This window comes from Bos taurus, chromosome 25 (genome assembly GCF_002263795.3).
Source record: "Bos taurus isolate L1 Dominette 01449 registration number 42190680 breed Hereford chromosome 25, ARS-UCD2.0, whole genome shotgun sequence".
NCBI lineage: Eukaryota > Metazoa > Chordata > Mammalia > Artiodactyla > Bovidae > Bos > Bos taurus.
Genome location: NC_037352.1, coordinates 42,246,500 through 42,263,843, shown reverse-complemented (window position 1 = coordinate 42,263,843; position 17,344 = coordinate 42,246,500). Strand labels below are relative to the sequence as shown.

General features: G+C 41.5%; 1 protein-coding gene across 1 annotated transcript; it reads left to right on the top strand.

The window, feature by feature from the left end:
• Nucleotides 1–1,099: 1,099 nt before the first annotated feature.
• LOC516442 (patched domain-containing protein 3) lies at nucleotides 1,100–16,797 on the top strand. The gene is made up of 4 exons (XM_002698176.6): nucleotides 1,100–2,613; nucleotides 3,695–3,816; nucleotides 10,684–10,829; nucleotides 13,926–16,797. Exons 1-4 carry the CDS (start codon nucleotides 1,585–1,587, stop codon nucleotides 15,428–15,430), a joined length of 2,802 nt encoding a protein of 933 aa, XP_002698222.1. The 5' UTR covers nucleotides 1,100–1,584; the 3' UTR covers nucleotides 15,431–16,797.
• The last annotated feature ends 547 nt before the right edge of the window (nucleotides 16,798–17,344 follow it).

Genomic DNA, 17,344 nt, shown 5'->3' with positions numbered 1-17,344 from the left:
ACCAAGTTCCAGTTCATTAAAGGACCTCAACAGAAGACAAGATGCCCTTCTCTCAATACCAGAATAGTCTCTGAAGAGACTTGATCATTCTCAGGTGAAAATTGTCCTAGTGAGTGGTAAGATGCAGAGGTGAAGTGCCAAAGATATGTTTATGGAAAGTATTATAAGAGCAAATATAGCACTATAGCTAAGTGAACTCCCAAGAGGCAGTGACTTAATAAATTATTGCTTTCTCAGGCAGCAGTATGAGTTAAGGGGTTTGGGAAAGGCAATTAGACCCTCAATATGTGGTTTCCATCTTTGTCTAAAAAGTGATCATTTCACTGGCAACATTTTCAAGTGGGAAGGAAGAGAAAAAAGTCCGTATCTAGTGGCTTTAACATAGAGAAGGTGATCTTTAGGTTTCAGGCACCACTTTCTACTGATGGCTCATTGCCAAGACTTGAAACATTATGTATCCCACTGACAAGGAGCAATGGGAACGGTGGTGAACAGCTGGATGACAAATGTTTTACTAATAAAATAAAACATAAAATAGTGGACACTGAGGAATATGTCTGCCATAAGGATCACAGAAAATGTGATCTTAAAGGGTCAAGTTATAATGATCTCTGTCAGTACGATTGTTTCTTGAGCAGCCTATCGTTTCATACTTGACATCAACTTGTTAGAAGCAAACTTGGGTGAAACTTGAAAACTTTAAAAAACATTAAAACTTGAAAACATTAAAAAAAAAAAAAAAACAACTTTGTTAATGTAGTTTCCAATACTAATCAAATGGTACTCTTTCTTCCTGCTCAGAACCTAAAGTTATGAAAAAGAACTCTCCTCCCACCATCTGCTTTTTCTCTGAACCAATCTGAGGGAATGTGGCTTGTGGCAATTAGTACGTTAGCCTGAGTAACAATACTTTGTGTGCTTAAATGAATCCATCTTTCCAGTGATACTACCACAAGTAAATGTTACTTCTCAGAGTCTTTCTACACATGTTCAATTGTACACCCCTTTTAATTGGATTAGCCCTTAAACAAGAATAAACTCATTCATGAGAAATTACTTCTGCTTCTGATTTGCTTTTATGCTGGTATTATTAACAAGAGTCAACAAGGACAAAAAATGTATTCCACTTATATTAAGAATGAAGGTAGATTAAGTGGACACCAATCAACATAAATTGAATGGTAAACGTGTAATCAGATTGGCCACCTCATGCGAAGAGTTGACTCATTGGAAAAGACTGATGCTGGGAGGGATTGGGGGCAGGAGAAGGGAACGACAGAGGATGAGATGGTTGGATGGCATCACGGATTAAATGGACATGAGTTTGAGTAAGCTCCGGGAGTTGGTGATGTACAGGGAGGCCTGGTGTGCTGTGGTTCATGGGGTCGCACACAGTCGGACGCGACTGACCTCAACTGAACCACGTGACCGCCAACGACGCTCCAGCATCGGGGGCGCGAGCAGCCGGGGGTCAAACAGACGCGCCTGGAACTTCAGGAAACCGTTGGTGGGTGGAGAGGGGGCTCCGTACGGCAGCTCCTTTCTGATCTGCCGTGCTGAGAACGTGGGCTTTCCTTCCTGGAAATGAGCCTTAATCCCTCGAAGGTTGCGCCTGAGCCAGAGCCGGAGCGGGAGGCAGGACAAGGGCCTGGGTCCGAGGCCCAGGGGCCGGGGCCGGAGGCAGAGAGCGGGCCGCCCGCAGGGCCTGGCCCTGAGCCGGAGCCGCCCTCTGCGGAGGGTCAGGACTGGGAGCCCGAGCGCGGCCGGAAGCCGGGGCTGAGCGCAGAGCCCTCTCCGGGGCCGGAGGCTCCGCCGCCCCCGCCGGCCTCGCGGTCTGAGAACCTTCGGGCCCCGCGGCCCCGCTGCCACACCAACTGCCTGGAGGCGCCGCTGTCGCGGGCCTTCCAGCGGCTGGGCAGGAAGGTGGGCGCTCATCCCTGGATCTTCCTGCTGCTGCCGTTGGCGCTAACGGCCGTCCTGGGCACCGGCCTGATGTACCTGCCCCGGGATGGAGAAGAAGACCTGGAGGAGCAGTACACCCCCATCGGGAGCCCTGCCAAGGCCGAGCGGCGCTTCGTGCAGACACATTTCACCGCCAACGACTCTCTCATCTTCTCCATCTCCAGGAAGAGCACCGAGGTCCCTTATGCCTCCGTCCTCGTGGTCTCCAACACCGAGACCCTGCTGGAGCCGGACATCCTAGAGGAAATTAGCAAGGTGGACGACGCGGTGCAGGCTCTGACTGTGACCCAGGACAACGGAACCCAGATCCCCTACAGCGAGGTGTGCACTAAGAACCAGGGCTCCTGTGTACCCCCCAACCCACTCTTGTTCGCCTGGAAAAGGAACAAGGGCCTCAACCTGAGAACCATCACCTTCCCCATCTACAGCCTAGCCGGTCAGATCGTCTCCCTGGCCAACATCCTGGGAGGAACTGTCCTGGGCGAGAGTATGGGGCCGAGCCAGTTACTCCTCCAGGCCAAAGCCATGCGGCTGCAGTACTACCTGGAGACAGGTGAAGGAGAGGAAAATGAACGTAGCAAGGCGTGGATGATCCATTTCCTGATGAAGGTTGGCAGCCTTGAAGAGAGTCTGGCCTTGAAGAAGATCCAGGTACCTAGTGGCTGGGGTTTATGGGAGGCCAGGAGAAGGCGGGAGGGATAAGAGCCCTCGTTCCAAGGACCATGGCAGCAGCGCTCCCGGATTATCAGATAGAGCCCTTGACTGGAAGCTAGGTGTGCTCTGCTTTATTTGATCCATAATCCAACTTGCTTAAAATAGCACACTGAAGAAAGCCACAGCAGATTCTAAAAAAGAGTGGATATGAGTATAACTGGCTCACTTCGCTGTACACGTGAGACTAACACAACACTGTAACTCAACTATACTCCAATAATTCTGTTCAATAAAGGAAAAAGAGGACTTTTAAAAAAAGGAGAAGAATGCCACAAATCTTAAATCCCTGGTAACATTCTGGTCAAAAACACAAATGGTACATTCTCAGGGTAGGTCTGTTCAGTACAGACGTTGATCTTCAGGTTTAGTTTGGTTTATCTGGTCAAATTACTCTGTAATTCTTGCTTTCAGTTTAAGCCTTTGCTGTTTCTGGGAGCCCCCTAAACTCTGGAGTTCACTGGAATAAAAAAGCAAAACTTTAAACAAAAGTTCCATGATGTTTTTGAGAAAGATGAGCATTTTAAAAGTAAATTGTAGCATAGTGCCAGGCACATATTAGCTGTTCAGTGATTTGGGGGCTGGCAAACCTAATACTCTGAATAAAACTGGTGAAAATGAGAAGATATCTTCTGGGAAACGCCTTTTAATGCCCAAGCCTCTCTGAAATGATGTTTGTACAATTAAAATAGTAAAAGATAAGGACTGAATAGAAGTTTAGAAAAAGTTATCATGTCTATAGTTCTTAACACTTTCACATTTTTATATGAGATTCAGATTTTGTGTATTCAGGAATTTTAAACTTTAGATTTTTTTAAAGAAACTTTGAAAAGCATGCAGAGATTTGTGGGAAGAAGCAAATCTTTATTACCTTCTTTATTTTAAAATCATAATCCATGTATTTTGATTTTTCACTGAATTTTAATGTTTAAATTAATAAGCTGTAGTTTTCAGTATCATAGGTAACTCACATGCAATATCAGAATTGAAAGTCATTTACCTGAATATATTTTTGTGGCAGGTTGTCTACTTTTCATCACTTTCTAGACAACTGGAATTTGAGGCAACTTCTATGACCGTGGTCCCCTTGTTTCACTTGGCCTACCTTCTAATCATATTATTTGCAATTGTATCATGCTACAGGTAAAGCTATTGTATTAGTTTTTTAAACTCTAAAAAATTTTATTGTAATAATGTGTATAATGTGTATGTAACATTTATAACATAAAATGTGTCACTTCAAAAGCCATTTTTAAGTGTACAGATCAGTGGCATTAATTACATTATCAGTGTTGTGCAACCATCACAACTATCCCTTTACGAATATTTTCCATCACCCCAAACAAACACCGTAACCATTAAGTAATAACTCCCCACTGTCTCCCCCAAGTCTTGGCTAATTTTTAATCTAGTTTCTGTTTCCATGAATTTGCCTATTCTAGAGACTTCATATAACTGGAATCATACAGTATTTGTCCTTTTGTGACTGACTTATTTCACTTACCATGTTTCCCACATTTATCCATGTTGTAGCATGAGTTCCTTTACATGGCTGAATAATATTCCATTTTATGTATATACCACATTCGTTTAGCTACCTGTCTGTTGATGGGCACTTGAAATATTTTTACCTTTGGACTATAGTGAATAATGGTGCAGTGAACCATGCTGTCCAGATCTGTGTTTAAGCTCCTGTTTTCAGTTCTTTTCAGTATATACCTAGGAGTGGAATCAGTGGGTTGTGTGATAATTCCCTGGTTAGCTTTTTGAAGAGCCACCACACCATTTTTCACAGAGGCTACACCGCTTTATATCCCACCAGCAATGCATAAGTTTTCCAATTTCTCTACCTTCTAAGCATGACTATCTTTTTAATGTGGTTGTCGGTTATCTGTGTATCTTCTTTGGAGCTCCCCAGGTGGCGCGGTGGTAAAGCACCTGCCTGCCAGTGCAGGAAATGCAAGACACTTGGTTTGGATCCCTGTGTTGGGAGATGCCCTGGAGAAGGAAACGGTAACCCACTCTGGTATTCTTGCCTGGACAATTTCATGAACAGAAGAGCTTGGTGGCTAGGGGTCACAAGAAGTCAGACAACTGAGCTACTGCACACACACGCATATCCTCTACGGAGAAATATCTATTCAAGTCCTTTGCCCTTTTTTTGGCTGTGCCCCAAGGCTTGAAGAATCTTCTTTCCCTGACTGGAGGTTGAACTTGGGCCGAGGCCCTTGGCAGCGAAAGTTTGGAGTTCTGACCACGGGACTGCCAGGGAATTCCCACCTTTGTTCATTTTTAGTGAAACTGTTTGTCCTTTTGTTGTTGAATTCTGTTGTTGTTGAGAATATGTTTTGGCTATTAAATCCTTATCAAGTTATATAATTTGCAAACATTTTCTCTCGCTCTGTAGACTCTCTCTTCACTCGCTGATGATGTGCTTTATGCACACAGGCTTTAATGCTCGCTCTGTAGACTCTCTCTTCACTCGCTGATGATGTCCTTTATGCACACAGGCTTTAATGCTCGCTCTGTAGACTCTCTCTTCACTGGCTGATGATGTCCTTTATGCACACAGGCTTCAATGCTCGCTCTGTAGACTCTCTCCTCACTCGCTGATGATGTCCTTTATGCACACAGGCTTCAATGCTCGCTCTGTAGACTCTCTCTTCACTGGCTGATGATGTCCTTTATGCACACAGGCTCTGGTGCAGACGAAACTCAGCTTGTTATTCCCATTGTCTCTGCCTGTGCCTTTGGTGTTGCCTCTACGCTTCCAGTGACAAGCCAGGTCGGCTGCAATTGCTCTATGTTTCCTTCAAGAGTTTTATGGTTTTAGCTGCGATATTCAGGTGGTTACAATTTGTAATCATAGTTGTACATGAAGTAGGGGCCCAACGTCATTCTTGTTCCCGTGGAAATGCAGTCATCCAAGTGCCATTTGTTGAAAAGACCGCTCTCTCCCAGTTGATTGGATTTGGCATCCTTGTCATAAATCAATGGGCTGTAGATACATGGATTTATTTCTAGGTGCTCAGTTCTACTCCATTGGTCTATATGTCTGTCCATGTACTGGTACCAATTTGATTTAAATACTGTAGCTATAAGTTTTAAAATCTGGAAATCTCAGTTGTCCGTTTATTTTCTCTTTTTAAGGTTATTCTGGAATATCCGGGGCTCCTTGTAATTCCATATGAATTTGAGTACTGACCTATACATTTCTGAATAAAAGCTGTTTGAATTTTGATAGAGATTGTGTTTAATGTGTAGATCGCCTTAGGCGAGATTGTCGTTTTGACAATATTGTCTTCCCCCACCATGGACTGTGAAAGTCTTTCCATTAATTTAGGTCTTTTTTAGTTTCTTTTACCAGTCTTTCACTTCTTTGGTTAAATGTATTCCTAAGTATTTCATTATTTTAAACGGTAAATGGAGTCACTTTCTTTGTTTCTCTTTGGGATTGTCCATTGCACATGGACAGAAACAACTAATCCTGCGTGTTGATCTTGTATCTTGCAGCTTTACTGGATTTGTTTCCTAACTTTAGTAGCTTCCTTTGGATTCATTGGAGTTTTCATGTGTAGGATCATATAATCTGTGAAAAGAGAGTTACAATTCTTCCTTTCTATGTTGAATTCCTTTAATTTGTCTAATTGATCTGATCAGCACTTCTAGTACATCTTTGAATATCACTGATGGAAGTGGGCATCCTTATCTTGTTCCTGATCTTAGAGGGAAAGCTTTCTTTTTTTCACAGTTGAGTATAATGTTAGCTGTGCAGTTTTCATAATTGCCTTTATAATTTTGAGGAACTTTCCTTCCGTTCCTTGTTTTTGAGAGTTTTTATCATGAAAAGACATTGGGTTTTGTCAAGTGCCTTTTCTGTACCTTTTGAGAGATTCGTGTGGTTTTTTATCCTCTGTTCTGTTAGTGTGCTGTGTTACATTGATGCTCTCGTGTTGAACCGCTCTTCCATTCCTGGGGTAAATCCCATGTGGTCATGATGTATACTTCTTTTAATATGCTTACTGAATTGTGTTTGCTAGAATTTTATTGAAGATTTTTGTATCTATATTAATAAGAGGTATTATTTGTAGCTTCCTTGTGGTATCTTAGTCTGACATTGATGTCAGTGTAATAATGGCCTCATCAAAAGAGTTAGGAAGTGTTCCTTTCCTTTCAGTTTTTTTTGGAAGGGTTTGAAAAGGATTGGTGTTAATTCTTCTTTACATATTTGATAAAATTCACTGTTGAAGCCATCAAGCCTGGACTTTATTTTGGAGGTGAGGGGGGGTTTTTGACTATGGATCAGTCCTTTTACATGTTCTGTTGAGAGTTTCATCGTGAGTCAATTTAGGTCTTTGTGTATTTCTAGGAATTTGTGTATTTTATCTAGGTTATCCAGTTTTTTGGCATAGGTTGCTTATAGTAATGTCTTAAATCCTTTCTATTTCTGTAAATTCAGTAGTGATGTTCCCATTTTTATGTCTCATTTAGTTATTTGTATTTTTCCCCTTTATCACTCTAAATAAATATCTTTCAATTTTGTTGGGTTTTTGTGTTTTGTGTTTTTTGTTTTTTTTTTTTTTTGATAACCAACTTCTGGCTTTGTTGGTTTTCTCTATTGTTTTTCTATTCTCAATTATATTTATCACCGTTCTTATTTTATTCCTTCTGTTAGCTTTGTGTTAGGTCTTCTCTTCTTTTTCTGGTTCCACAAGGTGTCTAAATCCACAAAGTGGTTCGAGATCTTTGCTCTTTTTTTAATGCAGTATAAATTTGCCTCTGGGCACTGGTGTCACTACATCTCATGAGTTTTATGGTATTTTGTATGTTTTCATTTTCCTTATAGGTTATCTGCATAGATGTTTTATCCATTATTGAAAGGGAGGCGTTGAACTTTCCAACTGTTACTGTAGAGCTATGTATTTATAATACTGTTAATATTTGCTTCATATATATTGGGTCCCTGTTATGAGGTCCATTTATGTTTATAGTTGTTACATCTTCTTGATTACTTGTCCCTTTTATAAATATATAACGGTTTTGAAACAGTCTATTTCGTCTGTTATCAGTATAGGCACTCCTAGTCTCTTGGTTCCTATTCATTGGAGAATCTATTTCAGTATCTTATCAATCTGTTTATGTCTTTGGATCTAAAGTGAATTCTTATAAATAACATATAGTTGAATCATGCTGTTTTATACATTCTGACAATATCTGCTTTTTGATTGGAAAGTTTAATCTGTTTAGATTTAAAATAATTGCTGACAAGGAAGGACTTACTTCTATTGTTTGGGTATTTAATATTCTGTATATGTTAGAGCTACTGCTGCTGCTAAGTCACTTCAGTCGCGTCCAACTCTGTGTGATCCCAGAGACAGCAGCCCACCAGGCTCCGCCGTCCCCAGGATTCTCCAGGCAAGAACACTGGAGTGGGTTGCCATTTCCTTCTCCAATGCATGAAAGTGAAAAGTGAAAGTGAAGTTGCTCAGTCGTGCCTGACTCTTAGCAACGCCATGGACTGCAGCCCACCAGGCTCCTCCATCCATGGGATTTTCCAGGCAAGAGTATTGGAGTGGAGTGTCATTGCCTTCTCCAATATTAGAGCTATTATCCTTCATTTCATCCATTTATACCTTTTTTTTTTTTTTTTGGCCAAACCCAGGCCCTAGCAATGAAAGTGCTGAGGAGTCCTAACCATTGGACCACCAGGGAACTCCTGCTCCATGCCTTCTTTAGGGTTAGGGCCTTCTTTAATGTGTAGTTAGTGAGCTGTTTTGATTGGTCATTTTGCTGCCAGTGATTCCCAAGTCAGCCTGAGCACTGGAATCACATGAAATTTTTAGACACACGGATTCTGCAACTTCCCTACAAACTGTAGATGAGAGTCTGCAGAGCTGTGTTCCAGGACTGCAGGAATCTAAAGTTCTGAGACTCTCCTAAGTCATCCTGATAAACTGCTTAACCGGAGTCCTTCTTGGGGACTAGAAAAGCTGCGAGTGTGTTCACCGGTGTTCTGCATTCACATCATTCCTTCTATTGCCTATCAAACACTAAAATAAGGATCACTTAGAGAGCCAGCACAGCGACTAGTCGAAGTCAAAGGACTCTAGCCAATACTATACTTCACTCCCTCCATCCTCTGAAAAATTTATACCAACAGTCCAGAAACCTGAAAGAGGGAATGGGGTTAAGCATGTCCTACGCAGCTTTTATCCTGTTCATCTTTCTGGTTTCAAGGTTCATGTGTGTTACTTTCACCTTAAACTCTTGTAAACCAGTATTGTTGCTTTAAGAAAGTGTTGTGTGCACGTGTTAGTCACTTAATCGAGTCCGACTCTTTGTGACCCCAGGGTCTGTGCCCACCAGGCCTTTCTGTTCCTGGGATTCTCCAGGCAAGAATACTGGAGTGGATTGCCATTTCCTTCTCCAGGAGATCTTCCTGACCCAGGGATTGCATTGCAGGCAGATTCTTTACCATCTGAGCTCTAGGGAAGCCCACAAGCAAGTATTGGTTGTGATCAAATTTTGTTTTGGAATCAAGCAAAACCCTTTTGTTTTGGTGTGTGTGTGTGTTGATTTGGGGCCCTGAGTTTAACAGATAGCACCAGCAGTTTGAGAAAAAGTGAAATTCAGGCACATAGAGTTGTTTTAATAAGAAAGTTTGGTTATTTTAGTGTGGCCTTGCATCAATAAGGTCTTTAGTTATAGTCTTGCTTTTGGGAGTCAGCAGCTCCATTTCCATAGTTGACTTTCCTAGTCTTCAAACCAGACTGTTTCTCTCTCCTCCTGAAGTTTCAAGAGGCAGCCGTCAGTCATTTGTTTTGACGCAGTTGGCAATGAAGTAAAACAGAAACCTAGAGATTGTCATCAATACTTTAAAATGTAAAGTTGTGGTTGTTGGGGAGTTAAAGTATTAAATCCAATCTTTTTAAAATGCTGTATATATATTCCCATTTTTGTTGGTTCAACCAAGAAATAGACATAACTTCTGTTATTCAAAATGGAGTATATATTACTTTTTTTTTTTTTTTTTTGCAATTAGTAGCCACTTTTCTCGAAGAAGACAATGGCAACCCACTCCAGTACTCTAACCTGGAGAATCCCATGGATGGAGGAGCCTCATGGGCTGCCGTCTATGGGGTCGCACAGAGTCGGACACGACTGACGCGACTCAGCAGCAGCAGCAGCCACTTTTCCTGGGCTTCCCTGGTCGCTCATTAGTAAAGAATCTGCCTGCAGTGCAGGAGACACAGGAGATGCGGGTTTGACCCCTGGGCGGGGAAGATCCCCTTGAGGGAAGGCATGGCAACCTACTCCACTATTCCTGCCTGGAGACTCCCGTGGACAGAGGAGCCTAGTGGGCTACAGTCCATAGGGTCACAAGCAGTCAGACACAACTGAATTGACTGAGCGCACACATACACACACACAGAGCCTCTTTTCTAGAAACATACTTCTTTAGCAGAGGACAACCATGAAAAACTTTTAGGAGGAGGCTTTCATTCTTTTTGTTAACCACAATATATATTAAACCAGCTTTGACATACAGGAGGTATTTGGGATTGTGTTTATGGCTGATGGGAGTCATAAGTGGGTGAGAAGTTACCTCGACGTGGGCACTTTCATACTGCTTGCTTCTATTCACACTCCTTTGGAGATCAGAGTGGAATTAGCTTTTTGCAATGTTTTAGTATCTTTTTGTGGTTCTGAAAGGCCAGCCGGTGGATTCATGCTTGGCTCACTGCATAAGAATCAACGAGTATAGTTTGGTAAAAGTACAGATTCCCAATTTTCTGTTCCCACCCCATCCCCCGCCCCGCACCGCCCTTTTTTTTGTTCAGTTGGTCTGGGCTAGTGCCTGGAAATTAAAGTTTTCTGGCAGACAGATATGGGGATTATTGCCCAAGAGGCTCTGAAGAGGTGTCCGAGTCAAGAATGTTAGGAATGGCTGGAATTTCAGTATGGAAGCTACCACCACAAGTTCCATGACTTTTCCCTCCAAATTTACAGGTGTGACTGTGTGCGGAACAAAATGTGGGTCGCGGTCTTCGGAGTCATCTCCACCGCCCTGGCCGTGGTGAGTGGCTTCGGCCTGATGCTCTATGTCGGGGTGCCCTTTGTGCTCATAGTCGCGAATTCACCGTTTCTTATCCTCGGTGAGTAAAACGAAGCACAAGGCTGCATGCTGCGCATGGGGGTGTGGGGTGGGCAGAGGACGGGCACTGTGTTAGATCAGGCAGAACAGTTATATGGAGGTGGCTACAGACCCAAAATGAGGGATCAGGAGAAAAAGGAAATCAAATGGAATCATGCCTTTAGAGTTGGAAAAATCTGGTACCCCAAATGGAAAAACACAGACCAGGGACATGAACAGGTATTTCACACACACACACACACACACAGAATCCAAAATACTAATCCTTGAAAATGTAAGAAAGAAATATTTGACCTTTCGATTAATCAAGAGATGCAAGTTAAACCAAAACTGAGATCCTTTGTCTTCTTATAAGATTAACGAATATTATAGAAGATAGAAGGTTTGGGGAAGATTGTATGCAAGTGAACACTCTTATATTCTGCTGAGGGAGATTTGTAAATTGGTGCACTTCTAAGATATAACTTTGCAATGAATCAAAAGACTTAAAAATTTTAAATGGATTACCTTTGACCTGCCAACTCCACTTCTGGGAATTTGTCCTAGTTATTGGACAGGTTTTCACAAAATAAAATAAGCATGTTCATTATAGTGTGATTTAGAATAGGAAAAAACAAAAACAAGCTAATCCTATATCAACATGGGATTGGTCTGCTCAGATCACATTAAAGTTTTGGAATCCTATTCAGTCTTTCAAAAGAGGTAGATATAAAGTGTTAAATGAAAAATGCTGGTTATGAAACAAAATGTTTAAAACAGAGAGATATACAGAGAGATGTTTAAAGCAGAGAGATATATAAATATGCATATGCTGCTGCTGCTAAGTCGCTTCAGTCGTGTCGAACTCTGTGCGACCCCATAGACGGCAGCCCACCAGGCTCCCCCTTCCCTGGGATTCTCCAGGCAAGAACACTGGAGTGGGTTGCCATTTCCTTCTCCAATGCATGAAAGTGAAAAGTTAAAGTGAAATTGCTCAGTCGTGTCCAACTCCTAGCAACCCCATGGACTGCAGCCCACCAGGCTCCTCCGTCCATGGGATTTTCCAGGCAAGAGTTCTGGAGTGGGGTGCATTGCCTTCATATATATTTGTATATATACACACACATATATTTGTACATATATACATATATATACACATATATACATATATATATGTATTTTTTTTTGCAAAGTCACTTCAGTCGTATTCAACTCTGTGTGACCCCAGAGACGGCAGCCCACCAGGCTCCCCAGTCCCTGGGATTCTCCAGGCAAGAACACTGGAGTGGGTTGCCATTTCCTTCTCCAATGCATGAAAGTGAAAAGTGAAAGTGAAGTCGCTCAGTCGTATCTGACTCTTGGTGACTCCATGGACTGCAGTCCACCAGGCCCCTCCATCCATGGGATTTTCCAGGCAAGAGTACTGGAGTGGGGTGCCATTGCCTTCTCCGATATATATGTATGTATATATATACAAATATGCATATATATTTGTATAGAGCAAATTCTGGATAGATAATACTTAAAAGATTAGCAAGGATTATCCTTGACAGGTAGAATTACAGTTGTTTAAAGGTTTTCTTTGTATTTGCCTGTACTTTCAGGATTTATTTTACAATAAGCATAAGAAGGCAAAAATGTTTCTGTTCTGGATGGTAAGCAACTTGGAAGAATTAATAATTAGTTTCCCAGGGGAAATAGGAGAGGACCTGTGCACTGGATGTGTGCCTTCCTAGCACACTCAAGCTTACACATTCAGTGTTCCCACAGCCATAAACAACTGATGTGTAGACAACTTCATCTTCGTATTGTCTGTATACACATAGATATGTGAGTGTAGGGCTGCATGTGTGTGGCGGGGCTGTGATTTCAGTAGCTCAAGAAATGTGTGAGGACAGTTTCTGAACCAAGTCCCATAAATACTAAAACCGGTTTTAAATACCTGTTCCGTATCAATGAGCTTATTTGTGGTCCTTAGTACTTCAGATTCTTGCCCTTCGTCCAGCTGAATGCGAGCGAAATCCAGACAGCTGGCTGCGGGGGGGCATGTCAGGATGCAGATGTGCCAGACCACACAAGCCTGTGCCGCCGCAGGCCTTCTGCCAGACCACACGCACCGAGCAGCCCAATTAGAGGCCAAGTGCAGTGCCCAGTACCTTCCCGTGTCATCCATGGAGAGGATCTTCCAAGGTTGATATTAAAATCAATCAGCATTCAGTTCCAAGTGTTGACACACAGAAACAGGTGTATAGGAGTGAAAGCACAGGAAGCTTGAGGGAAGTGAAGTCTATCTGCACCGTGCTCAGGCTGTCCTTGGTCATCCCCTTTCTTCTCTGTAGTCCTCCTCTCCTAACCTTCAGTGACCACTTCAGAGTCCTCAAATGTCCTCCTGGCCTCTTTATTCCAAATCAGTCAGGAAGCGTCACTGTGGAAGAGACTGGTTACTTTAGTATTCACTTATTATGTAAAGGATTCTTAAGGTTCACTTTGGTACATGTTTCTGATGTCAAGAGTACCTGCATTTTACTGACATAATGCCTTAACCCGGGCAAGTGAAGCTTGAATGACAGCGTCTGGGTGTCAGAACCAGACCAACTGAAAACTACATGTGTGTGTACATCTGTGTGTGTGTGTGTGTGTGTGTGTATCTGTGTGTGTGTGCATGTACATACCACATTGATAGCTAGGTGCTAACTGGAGAACAGACAAATCCAGCTCATATTTTAAACAACAGAGTGCTAACTCAGTATTAGTGTCTTAGAGTAAAATGGTTTATAAGAGAAAATGGTCTCTCAAATGTTCTGGTGGAATCCGAGGTACATGGCTAATAACACCCAGTCAGCCAGGTTTCCTGACTCTTCACTGAAACCCCCTGAATGAGGACTAGGAGTAGAGTGTAGTGTGCTGTGTACAAAGCGCAGAGTTATACAGAGCAAGGAGTGAAGAGTTGTGGATTCAGAGGCAACCAGAGAAGGCATCAGAGAAAGCCGTATCCAAACACAGACTCCGCAAGATCAGTGAGCCGTTGAGAGACGGGCAAAGAAAACGGTTTGAGTTGATCTGGTTAATTTTTGATGGATGTTAAAAAGTACGAAGACTCTGTTTCTTTCTCTAACAGGTGTTGGGGTCGATGACATGTTTATCATGATTTCTGCCTGGCAGAAGACCAGCCTCACGGATAGCATAAGCGAGCGGATGTCCGATGTCTACTCAAAAGTGGCAGTGTCCATTACGATCACCACCGTGACCAACGTCCTGGCCTTCTATACAGGCATTATGACCTCTTTCAGGTCCGTACAATACTTCTGCATCTACACAGGAACAACCCTGCTCTTCTGTTATTTTTACAGCATCACCTGTTTTGGGGCATGTATGGCCCTGGATGGGAAAAGAGAAGGAGTCTGTCTGCGCTGGCTGAAGAAGCCAGAAACGCCCAACCAAGAATGTTCTTCACTGAAAAAGTCCTGCTGCCTCCCAGGGAGTTCTCTCCAAGACGAGTGTGAAGCCGACATCCACCCAATGAATCTGTTCTTTAGAGACTATTTTGGTCCTTTTCTCACGAGCACCAAGGCCAAGATTTGTGTAGTGCTCCTGTATGCGTCGTACATCATAACTAGTTTATACGGGTGTTTCCGAGTGGAGGAAGGCTTAGACCTCCGAAATTTGGCAAGTGACGACTCCTACATCACACCATATTTTAATGTAGAAGAAGAACATTTTTCTACGTATGGTCCCAGGGTTATGGTAATCATTACTGAGGCTCTTGACTACTGGGATAAAGATGCTAGGCAAAAACTGGAAAAATGTCTGGCAGATTTTGAAAACAGTGAGTATGTAGATGAAAACCTTACAGAGTTTTGGTTACGAGAATATGTAAAATATATGGAAAACCTCCGTCAAGATATAAATGATAAGACAGCGTTTCTAAGCAATATTCCCACTTTTTTAATGGATTTTCCACTTTTTGCATATGATATTAATATAACATCATCACAAGAAATCGTTTGTTCCCGGGCCTTCGTTCAAACCATGGGTATTTCTTCTTCAACCAGTAGGAAGCTGATGTTGCTCCAGTTCCGAGACATGGCTGAGAAGTGCGAGGTTCCCCTGATGGTGTACAACTCGGCTTTCATATATTTTGATCAGTTTTCTGCAATAGTAGAGAACACTGTTCGAAATGTGATTGTTGCCTCCGCAGCTATGTTCATTGTTTCCTTATTATTAATTCCTCATCCCCTGTGTTCTCTGTGGGTAACTTTTGCTATTGCTTCTGTGATTGTGGGCGTCACGGGTTTTATGGCCTTCTGGAACGTCAACCTTGACTCCATATCCATGATTAATCTTGTCATTTGCATAGGGTTTTCTTTTGACTTTTCTGCTCACATTTCCTATGCCTTTGTGTCCAGCTCAGAGCCCTCAGGAAACAGAAAAGCCATCGAGGCCCTGTACCTGCTGGGCTACCCCGTGTTACAGAGTGCAGTTTCAACAATAATAGGGGTGTGTGTCCTGTCCGCAGCTAAAGCATACATCTTCAGGACATTTTTCAAGATTATGTTTCTTGTGATGGTATTTGGAGCTGCTCATGGTCTAATTTTTATCCCAGTATTCTTAACCTTTTTTTGAAAGTTGCTTTGAATAGTCACTAACAAATCAAAGACCAACTATAGAATTCCTGATTGGCCCAATCCAATCTGATGAAAATGCACTGTTAAGAACAGTCAATAAACTAAAAACAAAGGCATGTTTCCTTGGCTTGTAAATACCGTTTTAAAATGTTATTTAAAATATCCTGAGAAAAATTAATGTCTCACATTAAAATATTTTTACTAAATTAAGAAGTGTTTTCATCTTTATTATGGTCTATACAATCAAGCATAACTTTCCAATTATTTGTCCTTTTATTTCATCATTAGTATTTTATGCCTGGAATTCAAATATTTTATGTATTATACTCTAAAATGGAATATTATTTTCATTGTACTTCTCATATATATTATTGTGTAAAAGTGTAACTGACTATTATTTATTCTCCTAGTCCGGGGTTTTTCTGTGCATTTTCTTAATGGTGTATTTTGATGAGCAGAAGTTTTTAAAGTTTTGGAATCAAATGTATCTTTATTTTTTATGGTTAGTGTTTTCGGAGAGATCTTTGCCTAATCCAGGATTACAAAAAAGCATCTGTATTTTCTTCTCAAAGCTAATAGTTTTATATTTGCATTTTATATCATATTACAGATGAATCACAAACCCGTGTTTGTGGGGAGTTGGGTAGAGGCTCGCTTTCTTCCTATTATAGCTATCCAGTCGTCCCAGCGTCTTCAGTGAAAAGACTGTCCTCTCACCAGAGCGACTAACTTGGCACCTCTTTCAGAGACCCAAGTGACAATTTATGTGTGGCTCTATTATCTGTTTTTCTGTAATAAAGTGGATACCACACTGTATTGATTACTGAAGCTTTATGTTAATTATGGAAGTTAAGTTAGGTAAGTTATCCAGCATTTTCCCTCTTTTCCAAATTATTTTAGCTGTTATAGATTATTTACATTTAGATACTAATTTTAGACTCACTTGTCCTTATATCAAAAAAATAAAGTTTTCTGGGATCGTAATTGGGTCATGTTGTCTACAGATCAGTTTGGGGAAAACAGATATATTAGCAACATGAAATCCTCCAATCTGTGAACATGGTTTGTCTCTTACCTATTAACTTATTTCGTGTTTTTCAGAAGTGTCTTATACATGGATTTACTTTCTAAACATCATCATTTCTTAGCACTGTAAATACTTTGAACCCCTTTTTCATTTTTTTCCCTAGTACATGAGAACGCAATTGGTTTCGGTGTACCTGCCCTACTATGTGTAACCTTTTTAGGTTCACTTATTCGTGTAGACTTTTGTACTTTTTTTAGTAGTTTTTAATCTATGCAGTTATGTCAAGATCACATAAAGACCATTTTATTTCTCCCTACATAAACTTTTTCTCTTACTTACCTTACTGCACAGGCTTAAAACAGCCCAGGAAAATATAGGGCAGCATACTGGCCTCATTGCCTGCTGTCAGCCTCGTACGGAATGGAATCAGTGTTTCATCAAATATGATGATGGCCTGGAAGCTTTCATCGCCACCTTCTGTGAGACTGTGGAAGCCCCTTCTACTTCTAGTTTTCTGGCGTGTTTTAACCTGAATGGGTATTAAATTTTGTCAGATTCCTGTCTGTCATCTGAGATCGTCACATCTGTTTTTCTATTGTAGTCTGTGCAATGTGACAGCTTACACCGAATGATTTTTTTAAATCAACTTATATGGAATCATTTTATGCTAACCTTGCATTCCTAGAATAATTTACATTTGGTCATGGCATGTCATTATCTTCATATATTGCCGTTTTTGTTAATATTTTGTCAGTGATATTTGTCCCTGTGTTCACGAGGCATATTGGTCTACAATTCCTTTTTTTGTGATGCCTTTCTCAGGTTGTTGTATCAGGGTTATACTGCCCTCAGGAAACAAGCCAATAAATATTCTTCCTCTTCTGT